General features: G+C 35.8%; 1 protein-coding gene across 1 annotated transcript in view; it reads left to right on the top strand.

Moving 5' to 3' along the window:
• Positions 1 to 14,014, top strand: part of RAD50 (RAD50 double strand break repair protein) — a 98,593-nt gene that overhangs the window by 38,599 nt on the left and 45,980 nt on the right. The window contains exons 6-14 of the mRNA XM_027097992.1: positions 1,831 to 1,959; positions 2,192 to 2,357; positions 3,760 to 3,953; positions 4,375 to 4,581; positions 5,632 to 5,814; positions 6,425 to 6,582; positions 9,574 to 9,749; positions 10,238 to 10,475; positions 13,544 to 13,733. Coding sequence (XP_026953793.1) covers positions 1,831 to 1,959; positions 2,192 to 2,357; positions 3,760 to 3,953; positions 4,375 to 4,581; positions 5,632 to 5,814; positions 6,425 to 6,582; positions 9,574 to 9,749; positions 10,238 to 10,475; positions 13,544 to 13,733 — 1,641 coding nt within the window. The remainder of the gene's footprint in view (positions 1 to 1,830; positions 1,960 to 2,191; positions 2,358 to 3,759; positions 3,954 to 4,374; positions 4,582 to 5,631; positions 5,815 to 6,424; positions 6,583 to 9,573; positions 9,750 to 10,237; positions 10,476 to 13,543; positions 13,734 to 14,014) is intronic.

The raw sequence follows: 14,014 nt of genomic DNA, 5'->3' as shown, positions 1-14,014 counted from the left end.
ATCTACTGTGCCTGTGCTCTATAAATGGAGCAACCTGGATGGCAGCATCTCTGTTTACAACATGGTTTATTGAATATTTTAGACCCACTGTTGAGATCTGCTGCTCAGAAAAAAAAAAAGGATTTTCTTTTTCCCCCAAATATTACTGCTCATCGGCCATGCATCTGGTCACCCAAGAGTGCTCATGGAGATGTACAATGAGATTCATGTTTTCATGTCTGCTAACACAGCATCCATTCTGCAGCCTATGGATCAAGAAGTCACTTTGACTTTTAAATCTTTTTAAGAAATACATTTCGTAAGGCTATAGCTGCCATAGATAGTAATTCCAGTGATGGATCTGGGTAAACTGAAAACTTTCTGGAAAGGATTCACCATTCTAGATGCCATTAAGAACATTCGTGATTCATGGGAAGAAATCAAAATATGAACACTTTTTTTAAGACATAATACTATTGCACACTTCTACAGTATAGTGTAAACAACTTTTATATGCACTGTGAAGCCAAAAAACTGTGTGACTTGCTTTATTGCAATAATCACTTTATTGCAGTGGTCTGGAACTGAACCCAGTATATCTCTGAGGTTTGCCTGTAGTGTCATAATGATTAGAGGGAATGTATGGCAGCACCTAGTACAATGTCTGCAGTATAGCAGGCATTTGATCAATGATAGCTATGACTGTTATTATTGGTAAAAAATTTTTTTTCAAATCTCTCAGCTAACATACTGAACACTTGTTACATGTGCTGAGGAAGCATTGGTGAACAAAGTAAAGTTTCTGTGGTGATAACGTGTTACCTATTAATATACAAATCATAAGATATGGTATTAGTATAGTTTATCAAATGACATTGAAGTTGAGGATGCGTTTTGGTGCAGCTATGAAAGCTTACAATGGATATCTGTAATAATGTGTTAGTTTAAAAATTAGGTTCTAAAATTGTCTTAGAAGAGGAGTTGGTCAGCCTAGAGGCAAACACCAGAAGAGTATCCAAGGAGGGAAGACTCTGAGCCAGGTCACTCATATTCCTAGGAGATGAGGCAACCAGCTGTTCCTGGAAGCAGGCCACCGAGACCATTTGTCACATTTCAATTGTGATGCACCATGAGTTTCCAGTCCACTCAGTAGTTCTAATTCTTTTTAAATAAATAGTTAGCCTTTTAAGGATTAAGTTCTGTTTTTTTTAAATTTTTGGCTGTGTTGGGTCTTCATTGCTGCTCATAGGCTTTCTCTAGTTACGGCAAGCGGGGGCTACTCTGTGTTGCAGTGCACGTACTTCTCATTGTGGTGGCCTCTCCTGTTGGGGAGCACAGGCTCCAGGCACGTGGGCTCAGCAGTTGTGACTCACGGGCTCTAGAGCACAGGCTCAGTAGTTGTGGCACATGGGCTTAGTTGCTCCATGACATGTGGGATCTTTCCAGACCAGGACTTGAACCCATGTCCCCTGCATTGGCAGGCGGATTCTTAACCACTGTGCCACCAGGGAAGTTCCAAGGATTAAGTTCTTAAAATGTGGTACTTTACATAATGTGGCTCCAAGTACCCAATGAATGAATGACTTTGTGGGAGCTGTTGAGGGCAGGGGATGGGCTTTGGAGTTAGAAGGGAGTTAAATTCCTGCTTTTCTTTACTATCTGTAAGGAGTTGGACAAGTTACTTAATGTCTCTGATCCTCAGTTTCTCAGTGCTCCCTTTATAGCAGTGTTACCATTAAATGAGATGACTTTTACTAAGTGCCTGGTCCTGGGACATGTTATTTATCTTCAGTTATTTGCAGTATAAACTATAGTGAATTCTGTTTATGTAGGGTGTTTGTTTATTTTCAGAATCGTCTAAAAGAAATTGAACAAAATCTCTCTAAAATAATGAGACTCGACAATGAAATTAAAGCTTTGGATAGCCGAAAGAAGCAAATGGAAAAAGATAATAGTGAACTGGAACAGAAAATGGAAAAGGTTTGTGGTGGTAGAATTTTGTTTTACTTCAGAATTTTCAGATTATTGTAATGAACCTCATTTGATTCCATTTTGACAGTCATATTTTGAAACAAACATACAAATCTTGATGTTTGTGTTACTTCCATGTTTATGTTAAAAAGAAGGATATTGAATAAGCTTTGGTTCATATTTTGTACCTCAGACTGATACCTTGTTATACATTAAAGCTCTTTATTTTGGTTCTACACAGGTTTTTCAAGGGTCTGATGAGCAGCTAAATGATTTATATCACAATCACCAGAGAACAGTTAGGGAGAAAGAAAGGAGACTGGTAGAATGTCAGCGTGAACTGGAAAAATTAAATAAAGAATCTAGGCTTCTCAATGAAGAAAAATCAGAACTACTTGTTGAACAGGGTAAGAGACAGTGTTTACTTGGTCTTTTCCCCTATTATAATATTACACATTTTCTGCATGAATGACAAGTCTCCAGGGAATTATGCTGAGTGAAAAAAGTCTCAAAAGATTATATATAGTATGTTTCCACTTCATATGACATTTTGAAATGCCAAAATTTTAGAAATGTAGAACAGATTAGTGGTGGCCAGGGTTACCCAGTAGGAGGAAAAGCAGTAGGAAGGCTAATGTGGTTATGGTTTTAAAAAAACCAAGAGGGGTTCTTATGGTATTGGAACTGTTCAGTATCTTGGCTGTCATGGTGGATATAAGAACCAACACAGTTGATAAAATTATGTAGAACTTAATACACACACAGATATGAGTAAAACTGGGGAAATAAGAATAAGATTGATGGATTGTATCAGTGTCAGTATCCTGGTTGTGATATACTATAATTTTGCAAATTACTAAAAGAAAACACAGTTTTTCTACTCAACAACAGTTCTGACGCCAGGTGTGTGGGTTTTTCCACACCAAGCAATTCTCCAATTCTCAGTGAACACCAACTAAGTGTCCTGTAATTTAATTCAGTTCTGACACTCCCTGTCCGGAGTTAGCATAGACCCCACAGATTAAGGGCTCAGTCTCATGAGACTGTCTCCCACTCCACTCCAGCTGCCAATCCCAAGTCCCAGGTTGTCTGGCACCTGTACTTCTGACCACTGGCTGTAAATCAGGGGTTCCCACAACCCTTTTCTCAGGTTCAGTAATTTTCTATAACAGCTCCTAGAACTCAGGGAAGCACTTACTATTACCAGTTTATTAAGGATATAGCTCAGGAACACCCAGATGGAAGAGATGCATAGGGTAAGGTATGGGGGAGGGACACTGAGCTTTCATGCCTTCTCCACATGCGCGACTTACTCAGCACCTCCATGTCGTATTCACCAACCTGGAAGCTCTTTGAATGCCATTGCTTAGGGTTTTTATGGAAGTAATCATGTAGACATGATTAATTAAGTCATTGGCCATTGGTGATTGAACTCAGACTTCGGACCCTCCCCAGAAATGGGAGGGGTGGGTACTGAAACTTCCTACTCTCTAATCACAGAGCTGATTCCTCTGACGACCAGGTCCCATTCTCCAGGAGTCACCTCATTAGAATAAACTCAGGTACAGTTGAAAGGGACTTATAATGAATAACAAAAGATACTCCTCTCACCCCTATCACTGAGAAATTCTAAGCGTTTTTTGGAGCTCTGTACCAGGAGCCAAGGACAAAAACCAAATATGTATTTCTTACTACATCTCAATACAATAGTTACCATTTGGGGAAACTGAGCAAAGGATGTAAGAGATCTTGCTCTTTTATTTTTTAAAATATCTGATAAAAGAATTACTATGATTGTGTTTTTTAAAGGTCGTCTACAGCTACAAGCAGATCGTCATCAAGAACATATGCGAGCTAGAGATTCATTAATTCAGTCTTTGGCAACACAACTAGAATTGGATGGCTTTGAGCATGGACCATTCAATGAGAGACAGATAAACAATTTTCACAAACTTGTGAGAGAGAGGCAAGAAAAGGAAGCAGAAACCGCCAGGCAACTGATGGTAAATACTGTTATTTTCTTTTGTTTGTATCAGATTGTCTAGTTGAATTGTTTTAATTTTGGGATTGACCTTATTTTGTCATATTTTTGGATTAGTGTTAGGATAAAATTTGCTATGAGGTAGAATAAAACCTTTATGGAAGCAAATTTTTTAAAGTTTATAAGTATAAAAGTACAAAGAATATATAGACCTATGTTTTTTATTTGATTTTAAGTAAAATTTCTTTTTAAAGCTAATTGTAAAGAAAAAGTTTGCTCGAAGTTAATAATGATTATCTCTGGGTTATGATCATTATATTTTTTTATGCTTTTCTATATTTTCCTCAGAGTGCATGTGTTACTTTTGCATCAAAGAAACTTTTTCTTAATGAAGTTTTTAGTGAAAAAATTGTTAATGCTCATGCTTCTCATTATGTATTTAGAATGACTTTGCAGAAAAAGAGACTCTGAAACAAAAACAGATAGATGAGATAAGGGATAAGAAAACTGGACTGGGAAGAATAATAGAACTAAAATCAGAAATCCTAACTAAGAAGCAGAGTGAGCTGAAAAATGTGAAGTATGAATTACAGCAGTTGGAAGGATCTTCAGACAGAATTCTTGAACTGGACCAGGAGCTCACAAAAGCTGTAAGATACTATTTGAGCAATCTAATAATTTTAAGGTATAAGATATTTAGAAGTATTTTACCTTTTGCTAATCCTGAGATTATGGCATTTTAATAAAAATGTCAACCTTGTCTATCAATCTCATGTAAAATGAATTTATCTGAATATCTTAATGACCCAACTCTGCTCCTGGAACCTGGTGGATTGAAAATTAGAATCATCTAAAGAAACTTAAAATAAAAAACTTATGCTTAGACCTTAAACCTTCCAAATAAAAATCTCTAAGAGTGGGCCATAGAAATGTGTTCAAAACAGAACTGGGTGATTCTTATGAGTACCTTGATTGAGAACCACTTACCTAAGTTTAAAAAAAAAGTATTTTCCCTCTAGGTTCCACACACTACAGATTTTATATGATTATTGCTGTGTTATCACTTCTTCTGGGGTAGAAATTTTCTTAGCCCACCTCTTCCTTTCATGAATTTCCAAAATTTCTTCTTTGTTTCTAATCTCTTCCCTTCCTTCACACCTCCATTACCAAAATAAGCATCCTAAAGCTTGGCAAATGCCACTTTCAGGTCCCATCTTGATAATTTAAACATTTCTATTTACTCCCAAACTTAACATCTAGCATACATTTTTGTCAGTTTAGCACGATATTGTCCTGTTGTGATGGGGAGATACTGTTCAGGGACCATATCACACGATTTTTAGTTTCTATATGCCAGGCAATGTAGTGAGTTACATGGGTACTTGATAAATGCTTAGTTATTGATTGAAGAGTCACTAAACTGTATACTTAAGCATATTTTTCTTAATTTTGCACTAATTTTCACTTTTCCCTCCTGTTTGACTCTTCCAGATTTATTTACTAAGTCTCTACTGTTATAAAATAGTAAGGTAACTTTATAAGATCTTTCTTAAAAATTTTATTACTTCTGCTTTTTCTGTTGTTGGATAAAATCAAACAGTAATATTTTGACCATCCTGAGGAGTAGCTGATTTCTAATACACTTTGTCATTATTTTAACACAACACATATAAACCTGTTCATTTATTTGAATTATTAAGGAACGTGAGCTAAGCAAAGCTGAGAAAAACAGCAATGTAGAAACTCTAAAAACAGAAGTAATAAGCCTTCAAAATGAGAAAGCAGATCTAGACAGGACCCTGCGTAAATTGGACCAGGAGATGGAGCAGTTAAATCATCATACAGCAACACGTACCCAGATGGAGATGCTGACCAAAGACAAAGTATGACCTTTCTTTTTGTTCTAATTATACTTTCTGGTATTTAAAATAGCTTATCTTAACATTCATAATCGTTACACTGTGAAGTATTTAGTTGATATTGGCTTTTTACTTTAGGGGTTAAATGAACTTAATATAAAGTTTTCAAGTTTAAAAACTGTTTTCTAATTACAAAGAAATAATAATACAGAAGTGTATACACACAAACACACACGTGTACATTGCTGTTAATTTTTATCATATACCATACAGAAGTTTTAATTTTTATATCATCAGACTTGTTATTCTTTTCTCTAATGGCTTAGAAAGTCCATCCTCCCGTTAAGAGTTTAAGAAATTTTCAGGAGTTCCTTGGTGGCCTAGTGGTTAGGATTTGGTGCTTTCACTGCCATGGCCTGGGTTCAGTCTCTGGTCGGGGCGCTGAGATACTCCTCAAGCAGTGAAGCATGGCCAAAATTTAAAAAAAAAAAGAAGAAATTTTATATTTTCTTCTTGCATTTTTGTAGTTTTATTTTTTAAGCCTAGAACTGTAATCAATCTAAAATTTATTTTTGTTCTTTATATAATGTGGAGATATTGAGCTTTATTTTTAAACGATTTTTTTTTCCTATAGGCTGACAAAGATGAACAAATCAGAAAAATAAAATCTAGGCACAGTGATGAATTAACTTCATTGTTAGGATATTTTCCCAACAAAAAACAGCTTGAAGACTGGCTTCATAGTAAATCAAAAGAAATTAATCAGACCAGGGACAGACTTGCCAAATTGAAGTAAGTAGTTACAACATTTGAAGATGTAGTAGAAGTCTCTTTTTTCATGCTTTCACTTTTAATTGTTTTGAAATCATTTATTGTCAAGAAGTGGTATGTCTTATTAATTGACTTTGATTTTCCCATATTTTACAAATTAAGTAAAATGGTAACAGATAGTGAGTTCAGCTTCTTGTTCCTTGAAAGTTTGCAGAACTAAGTGAGAGGATTAAAATATTCCTTTATAAAAAGTGAGACCTGAAACTATAAAACGCCTAGAAGATAACATAGAGGAAAGGTTTCATTGTATTGAAATTTGCAATGATTTCTTGGATATGACACCAAAAGCACAGGCAGCAGAAGCAAAAATAGACAAATGGGACTATATCATACTTAAAAACTGCTGCACAGCAAAGGGAACGATCAACAGGGAAAAGGCAATTAACAGAATGGGAGAAAACATTTGCAAATTATATATCTGATAAGGGGTTAGTATCCAGAATATGTAAAGAACTCGTACAACTCAATAATAAAAAAAAAAATACCCGGATTAAAAAAGTGGGCAGAGGGACTTCCCTGGTGGTGCAGTGGTTGGGACTCCGAACTCCCAACGCAGGGGGCCCGGGTTCGATCCCTGCTCAGGGAACTAGATCCCACAACTAAGAGTTCACATGCCACAGCTAGGGAGTCCACCTACTGCAACTAAGACCTGGCACAACCAAATAAATAAATAAATAAATATTTTTAAAAATAAACAGGCAGAGGACTTGAATAGACATTTCTCCAAAGAATATATACAGATGGTCAACAGCATATGAAAAGATGCTCAAGATGATGCTAGTCATCAAGGAAATGCAAATCAAAACCACAGTGATATCACTTCACACCACTTAGGATGACCATTATCAAAAAAACCAGAAAATATAGTAGTGTGTTATAATAAGCTATAATGGAAAAAAATCTGAAAAAGAATAATATAACTGAATCACTTTGCTTTATACCTGAAACTGACACAACATTGTAAATCAACTATACTTCAATTAAAAGATAAAATAAGAAGTTGAAAAAAAAACAAAATAACAAGTGTTGGTGAGGATGTTGAGAAATTGGAACCCTCTGCACTATTAGTGGGAGTGTAAAATGGTGCAGTTACTGTAGAAAACCTGTGGAGGTTCTTCAAAAACTTAGGAAAAGAATAACTAGATGATCCAGGAATTCCACTTCTGAGTATATATTCAAACGAATTGAAAACATGATACCAAAGAGATATTTGCTAATCCATGTTCACTGCAGCATTATTCACAATAGCCAAGAGGTGGAAGCAACCTAAATGATGGATGAATGGATAAAGAAAAACTGGTGTATGTATAATGGAATATTATTTATCTTTGAAAAAGAAGGAAATCCTCTCATATGCTATGACTTGATGAACCTTGAGGATATTATGCTTGAGGATATTAAAGCGAAGTAAGCTAGGCACAAAAAGACGAGTACTGCTTGGTTCCACTTATGTGAAGTATCCAAAGATGTCGAACTCTTAGAAAGTATGTAGAATGGAGGTTCAGAGTAGCCAGGGGGCGGGGGCGGAGGGGGGGTAGTTTTTCAGTGGGTATAGAATTTTAGTTTTGCAAGATGAAAAAGTTTTAGAGATCTGTGGCACAACAGTGTGCATATAGTTAACACTACTGTGCTGTACAGTTAAAAATGGTTAAGATGTTAAAGTTTATGTTTTTCCCACAGTTTAAAAAAGTGATCCATTTTTTCAAATATCACCTTGAGTGTTACTTGGATAAGAGGGTCAAAAATTCCACACATATTTTTGAGGCAGATAGTGGATTTGACCATGTTAAATTTGTGTTTCTTGTGGAAATGTCTGTTAGGGAATAGAATACTGGAGTTTGAAGTTCAGAAGACTGGAAGTTGTTGCTTTGTAAGCGATAACTGGCATCAGTAGGTCATGTCAACTTGAAGGAGTTATTCAAAGAGAAGAGAAAAAATTGTAGTTAGACTCCTGGAAAACACCAACATTTAAACTGTTGGCAAGCAAAGGAAGAGGAGCAAGCGAAGTCAGTGCCCCAGGAGCCAGGGTGAGAACAAGACAGGAGTGATGTCTGGGTTGCCTTGAGAAAATAGTCTTTCAAGGAGGGGTTCAACCGTGTTTGGTGCTGCTGAGATAGTGATCTTAATGAGCAATGCTCAATGACTAGGATGGTGAGAACATCATCTACATGTTATTTTTTTTCCAAATTTTTACTGTGACTCACAGTGGGAAGTATCAAGATGAGGCACATGTACACTCACATAGATTTATCTGAAACAAATTTCTTAAAATAGTACCTATCCTAACCACACACAATCTACTCCAATATATTCTACATATTATGCTTAATTTTTCAAAATATGCTGAATACAATGCATTGAATTGATTATATGACTTGCCTAATGCATCAGAACCTGTAAATTGAAAACCCCTGATCTGTGTGGGCATGGAGGCTGGCTAGGATTATATTTAAGAGTTGGAGTGGAAATAAATTGTACCAGTGAGCAAAGTCTTTGATGAATGAGAGGCAGTGAATGATCAGGTTGTAAGTAGGTGACAGCAACAAGGAGGGAACAAAGGAAAAGTTTTTACAGGAGGGAACGGAAGTACAGTTGTGAAAGGGTCCACACAGAGTTAGGAGAATGTTCTCCTTTTTTTTCTTCCCTCCAGATCTGGCAAGCATATTCTCCTTGCTGAGGCTCTTAACCCAAGATCTAAGACCATGAACCCCTGCAAAACCAAGCAGGGTTTTATCTGTACACATTTTTCTGGGAGCAGGCATATGACCAGGGTGAGTCCATGTGGTAGGGGTAGATTCAGGCAGTAGTGGACTGTTGCCATGACTTCTAAAAAAAAAGTGCTTGGTCACAGCAGACCTTTGTAATATTTTCTGGCAGAGTTTGTCTTGGATCTACCTTCTCACACTTTTCATTTCTCATGTTTTAAAATTGTAATCCATATTCTTATTTTAGCAAGGAACTGGCTTCAGCTGAGCAAAGTAAAAATCATATAAATAATGAGCTAAAAAGGAAGGAAGAGAAGTTGTCCAGCTATGAAGACAAACTGTTTGATGTTTGTGGTAGCCAGGATTTTGAAAGTGACTTAGACAGGCTCAAAGAAGAAATTGAAAAATCCTCAAAACAACGAGGTAGGTTACCTACTTTATATTAGAAAAGGCATTTTGATGTTTTTGAATTTTCGTTCACAGGTAACTATTAAGGATGGGAGATTTTTAAACTTGGTTCTGGAGCTCGTTGGCTTAAATTTCAGTTCTGGTTCTACAACCTACTTGCTGTGTGACTTTGGGCAAGTTATCGAAACCTTTCTGTACTTCAGATTCATTAATAATTGCCTACCACGTGTAGGGTGTTAGGGAGGAGTAAATGAGATTATAGTTTCTGGCACATAACAAGCTTTAAAAGTTTTATACTTGTGTGTTACCAGAAAATAATTTCTACAAATCTGAATGTATTGTGCCCTTGGGAAGATTTAAATATCAGAATTTTGATTTCTTTCACTGTGTGTTTATAAAGCAAGAAGAATAATCATGTATTTACAGAAAAGGATGTAACCATGTTGACAAAACTGTATTTTGTATTCTTTTCACTGGGAGTATATATATATTTTTTTAAATAGCCATGCTGGCTGGAGCTACGGCAGTTTACTCCCAATTCATTACTCAGCTAACGGATGAACACCAGTCGTGTTGCCCTGTCTGTCAGAGAGTTTTTCAGACAGAAGCTGAATTACAAGAAGTCATCAATGATTTGCAGTCTAAGCTGAGGCTTGCTCCAGATAAGCTCAAGTCAACAGAATCAGAACTAAAGAAAAAAGAAAAGCGGCGTGATGAAATGCTGGGACTAGTGCCCATGAGGTGAGAATAGGGATTTACTATTACTGTACCTGTACAGCAGCGCTGTAAGAGGTACCTATTCCACTGTCTAACATATGGTAGGTATTCAGTAAGCAAGAGTTGAATGAATAAAGGTTAAAGTCAGGATTCTAAGCCAGTATGCTCATCTCATGTTATTTATGTGATAAGAAAGAATTATTTTGTTTCAAGATAAGCTTGTTTCTTAAACTAGTCACAGGGTGGATATAATCTTTAATTTGTGTATGTTTGTTTCATTCCTGAGACTTGGCTTGAGGGCAGAGATTTTGATAGATTTTATAACTATGTGTCACTTTCTAAACCCAGCAAAGAATTAAAGTACCGGAAAGCTCCCCTCAAGAGACAAATTTTAAACTATACTTTTATGTTTTTCTCACTTCCAGAAAGAATGAATCATAGATGATTTCTATTATTTATTTTTCCCTTGCTTGTATAAGAAGTTCAGATGATTTTCTATTTATAACTAAAATCAAGTCAGAAAGTATGTGATGATTGCCTTGGTGTCTCCCAGAGCACAAAGATGGTCACAGAGACCAGTAAGACATGACCTTCATGGAGCTGATGGTCTATGTAAGGAGAAAAGCTCTCAGGATTAGACATAGAAAGCTGGGCTTAATAAAGTACTTAATTGGTTCAAACAAATGTATTAATTAGGAAGAGAGAAGCCAGTGGACTACAGAATCAGAATAGGATTTTGAGAACAGGGTAGGAGGAGGGATGTAAAGCATAGAGAATGTGGTTTGACTTATTTAAGAGGAGGAAAGGGGAGAGGGTGTGTGTAAAGAGTAGGAGAGTAAGACCTGTGCTGCAGTAGAAACATTATCTGGAGTTTGAGAACTTATTTGTAGTGATTGATTCACATAAGTAGGGAAGATAGAGCTACAATTATGTTCAGACCTAGTTATAGCTCTATTAGGTGATGGGGAGCCATCCTAAGAGATTTAATGAAAGATGTGTTTTAGAAAAATTAATCTAATGTTAATACATTGGATGAAAGTGAGACAAACTCTGGAAACAAAAAAACCCGGAGGGTATGTTGTCCTGGAAAACTGAAAAGGAGTTTAAGGAAGAGAAGGAAGGGAAGATGCAAGAAGATGTGCTTTGTGGTAGCCAGCCTCTAAGATGGTCCCCAATGATCCCTGCCTCCTAGTATTCACACTCTTGTATTAGTCTTCTCTCATGTTCCAGGATTGGTCTGTGTAACCAATAAAGTACAACGGAAGTGATAGCATGTCCCTTCCAGCATGTCCCATACCATCATGAATGAAATTTCAGCTGAAAATGTACCTATTTATCATGTTTCTTAGTACTGACTTGGGTTCATTTTTTATAACACCTCATTTAAATAAAAACTCCATATTTTTCCCACAGGTTTTTTTCAGTATTGTATCTGTGTTAGTTGGTTCCTTTTACATAAAATTCCCTTGGAAAAAAAATGCTGTCACAAAATTGAGTTTCTGAAAAATTTAAAAAACAAAAGAGAAAACTCTACTAGAGCTCAGTAACCATTCTCTCAGGAAATATCTTTACTGTTTCTTAGAGTACTTATTTTAGCGTCTTAGGTAATCATCAGAAAAGAAGGCACCAAAACCTGGACCACATCAATAAGGGGTTTTTGTGTGTGTGTGAAAATGTAAAAATGGGGTTAAAATTGAATGGATGCCTATAGTTCTCTGCAAAAATGTCCCAGTCAAGTGAATGCTTGACTGTCATTAGGCTATCATAGCTTTGTCACTTTCTAGGTACTGGGTACATAACTTAAGACCAACTTCTGGTCTATAACACTGGGAAGTAATGTGGGCATGAATTATTCATAATCTGAATATGTTCATATTTCTTCAGGGAATTTTTTCATTCCTCTGGTATAAAAAATTACAGGTCTCTGTCACTCAGATCAATTCAGGTTGGCATTTCTTGGTCATAGTTTGGACTTTAAAAAAATCATTAAGTAATAACAATATCTGAGAGCTAATCCTTGAGTTTCTGGTTTATTATAAGGCTCCCATTAGAAACCAATTGAATTTATTATACTAATTTGATTTTAAGAATTTGGGATTTTTCTGAAAAAAGCTTAATAGCTTTTTTTTTTAAAGATTACATACAAGTTTTATTGTTTCAGAGGTATCAACAAAAATAGGTGTGGGGCCAGTACCTGCCATAGGGATGGTAATTCATTAGCTAGAGTAGCAGCAGTAAAGTGGGTTTAACAGCTTTTGTACCATAAACCCATGTAGCATTTGACTGAGTGGTTTCCTTCTTTCCTATTTTCTTTCCTTCCTTCCTTCTGTCCTTCCATCAGTTTTTAAACTTTTTTATTTTGAAATAATTTTAGACTTACAGAAAATTTACAAAAATAGTACAGAGAATTCACATATACCCTTCACCCAGCTTCTCCTGATGTTCACAGTTTATGTAACCATAATATGGTTATCAAAGTCAAGAAATTAACTTTGGTATAATTCTATTAATTAAACTACAAACCATATTTGAATTTTAGCAGTCTTTCTATTTAATATCCTTTGTGTATTTCAGGATCCAACTCAGGATTCCCACATTGCATATACTTGTTATTTCTCCTTAGGCTCTTATAGTCTACCATAGTTCTTCTTTGTCTTTGACAGTCTTTCTTGGTCTTTCATGGTCTTGACACTTATGATGAGTATGGTCAGGTAATTTGTAAGATATCTTTCAGTTTGGCAAACAATATGGTAAAAATTGCTGGTATCAAGATCTGTCAATAGGTACTAGTTATAAAATCAGTGGACAGAGGTTTGAGGAGAAACAGGATATTTACATTTTCTTCAATGTATTTCTCCTATGATACTTATTGATTACATAGAGAAAAATAGTAACTTTACAATGGGTAAATCTGGCTGACACCTTCTTAACTAAGAGTAACATACTGACATCATGTACCCACTGATGTGTTGTGTTGCCCTAAGAAGGATACAACATCACTTCTGTGGTATTCTTGCCAAAAATACATAACCTCAATCTCATCATGAGAAAACATTAGATTGCTTATTTTTAATTGTGTATGTTCTGTGAAGGCAAAGCATAATTGATTTGAAGGAGAAGGAAATACCAGAATTAAGAAACAAACTGCAGAATGTGAACAGAGACATACAGCGCCTAAAGAATGACATAGAAGAACAGGAAACACTTTTGGGTACAATTATACCTGAGGAAGAAAGTGCTAAAGTGTGTCTGACAGATGTTACAATTATGGAGAGGTTCCAGGTAAGTTTACTGCAGTTTAAGGCAGAATAAAACTAGTTTCATGGTGGTTTGAATATGAAATGTGAGTGTTAAAGATAGTAACTAGTATTCTGGTACAGATTGTGTTTAGAGTTCCCTATCCTGAATTTCAGGTAGTCTCAGGGAGTAACTGCTTAGCTTATTTATATTCCTGAGTTTAGATTTTATTATCCATAAGTTCTGAGAATTAAGAAGTAGTCTTGTTTATTTTTCATTTTTAGTCTGCTTCCTTTTGTTTACATCATTTAAATTAATTTCATCAT

Source organism: Aethalodelphis obliquidens, unplaced genomic scaffold (genome assembly GCF_003676395.1).
Source record: "Aethalodelphis obliquidens isolate GAN/ISIS:26980383/991018 unplaced genomic scaffold, ASM367639v1 scaffold4, whole genome shotgun sequence".
Classification (NCBI taxonomy): domain Eukaryota; kingdom Metazoa; phylum Chordata; class Mammalia; order Artiodactyla; family Delphinidae; genus Aethalodelphis; species Aethalodelphis obliquidens.
The sequence above is the reverse complement of the archived record's forward strand: the minus strand, read 5'-3'. Positions and strand labels throughout refer to the sequence as shown.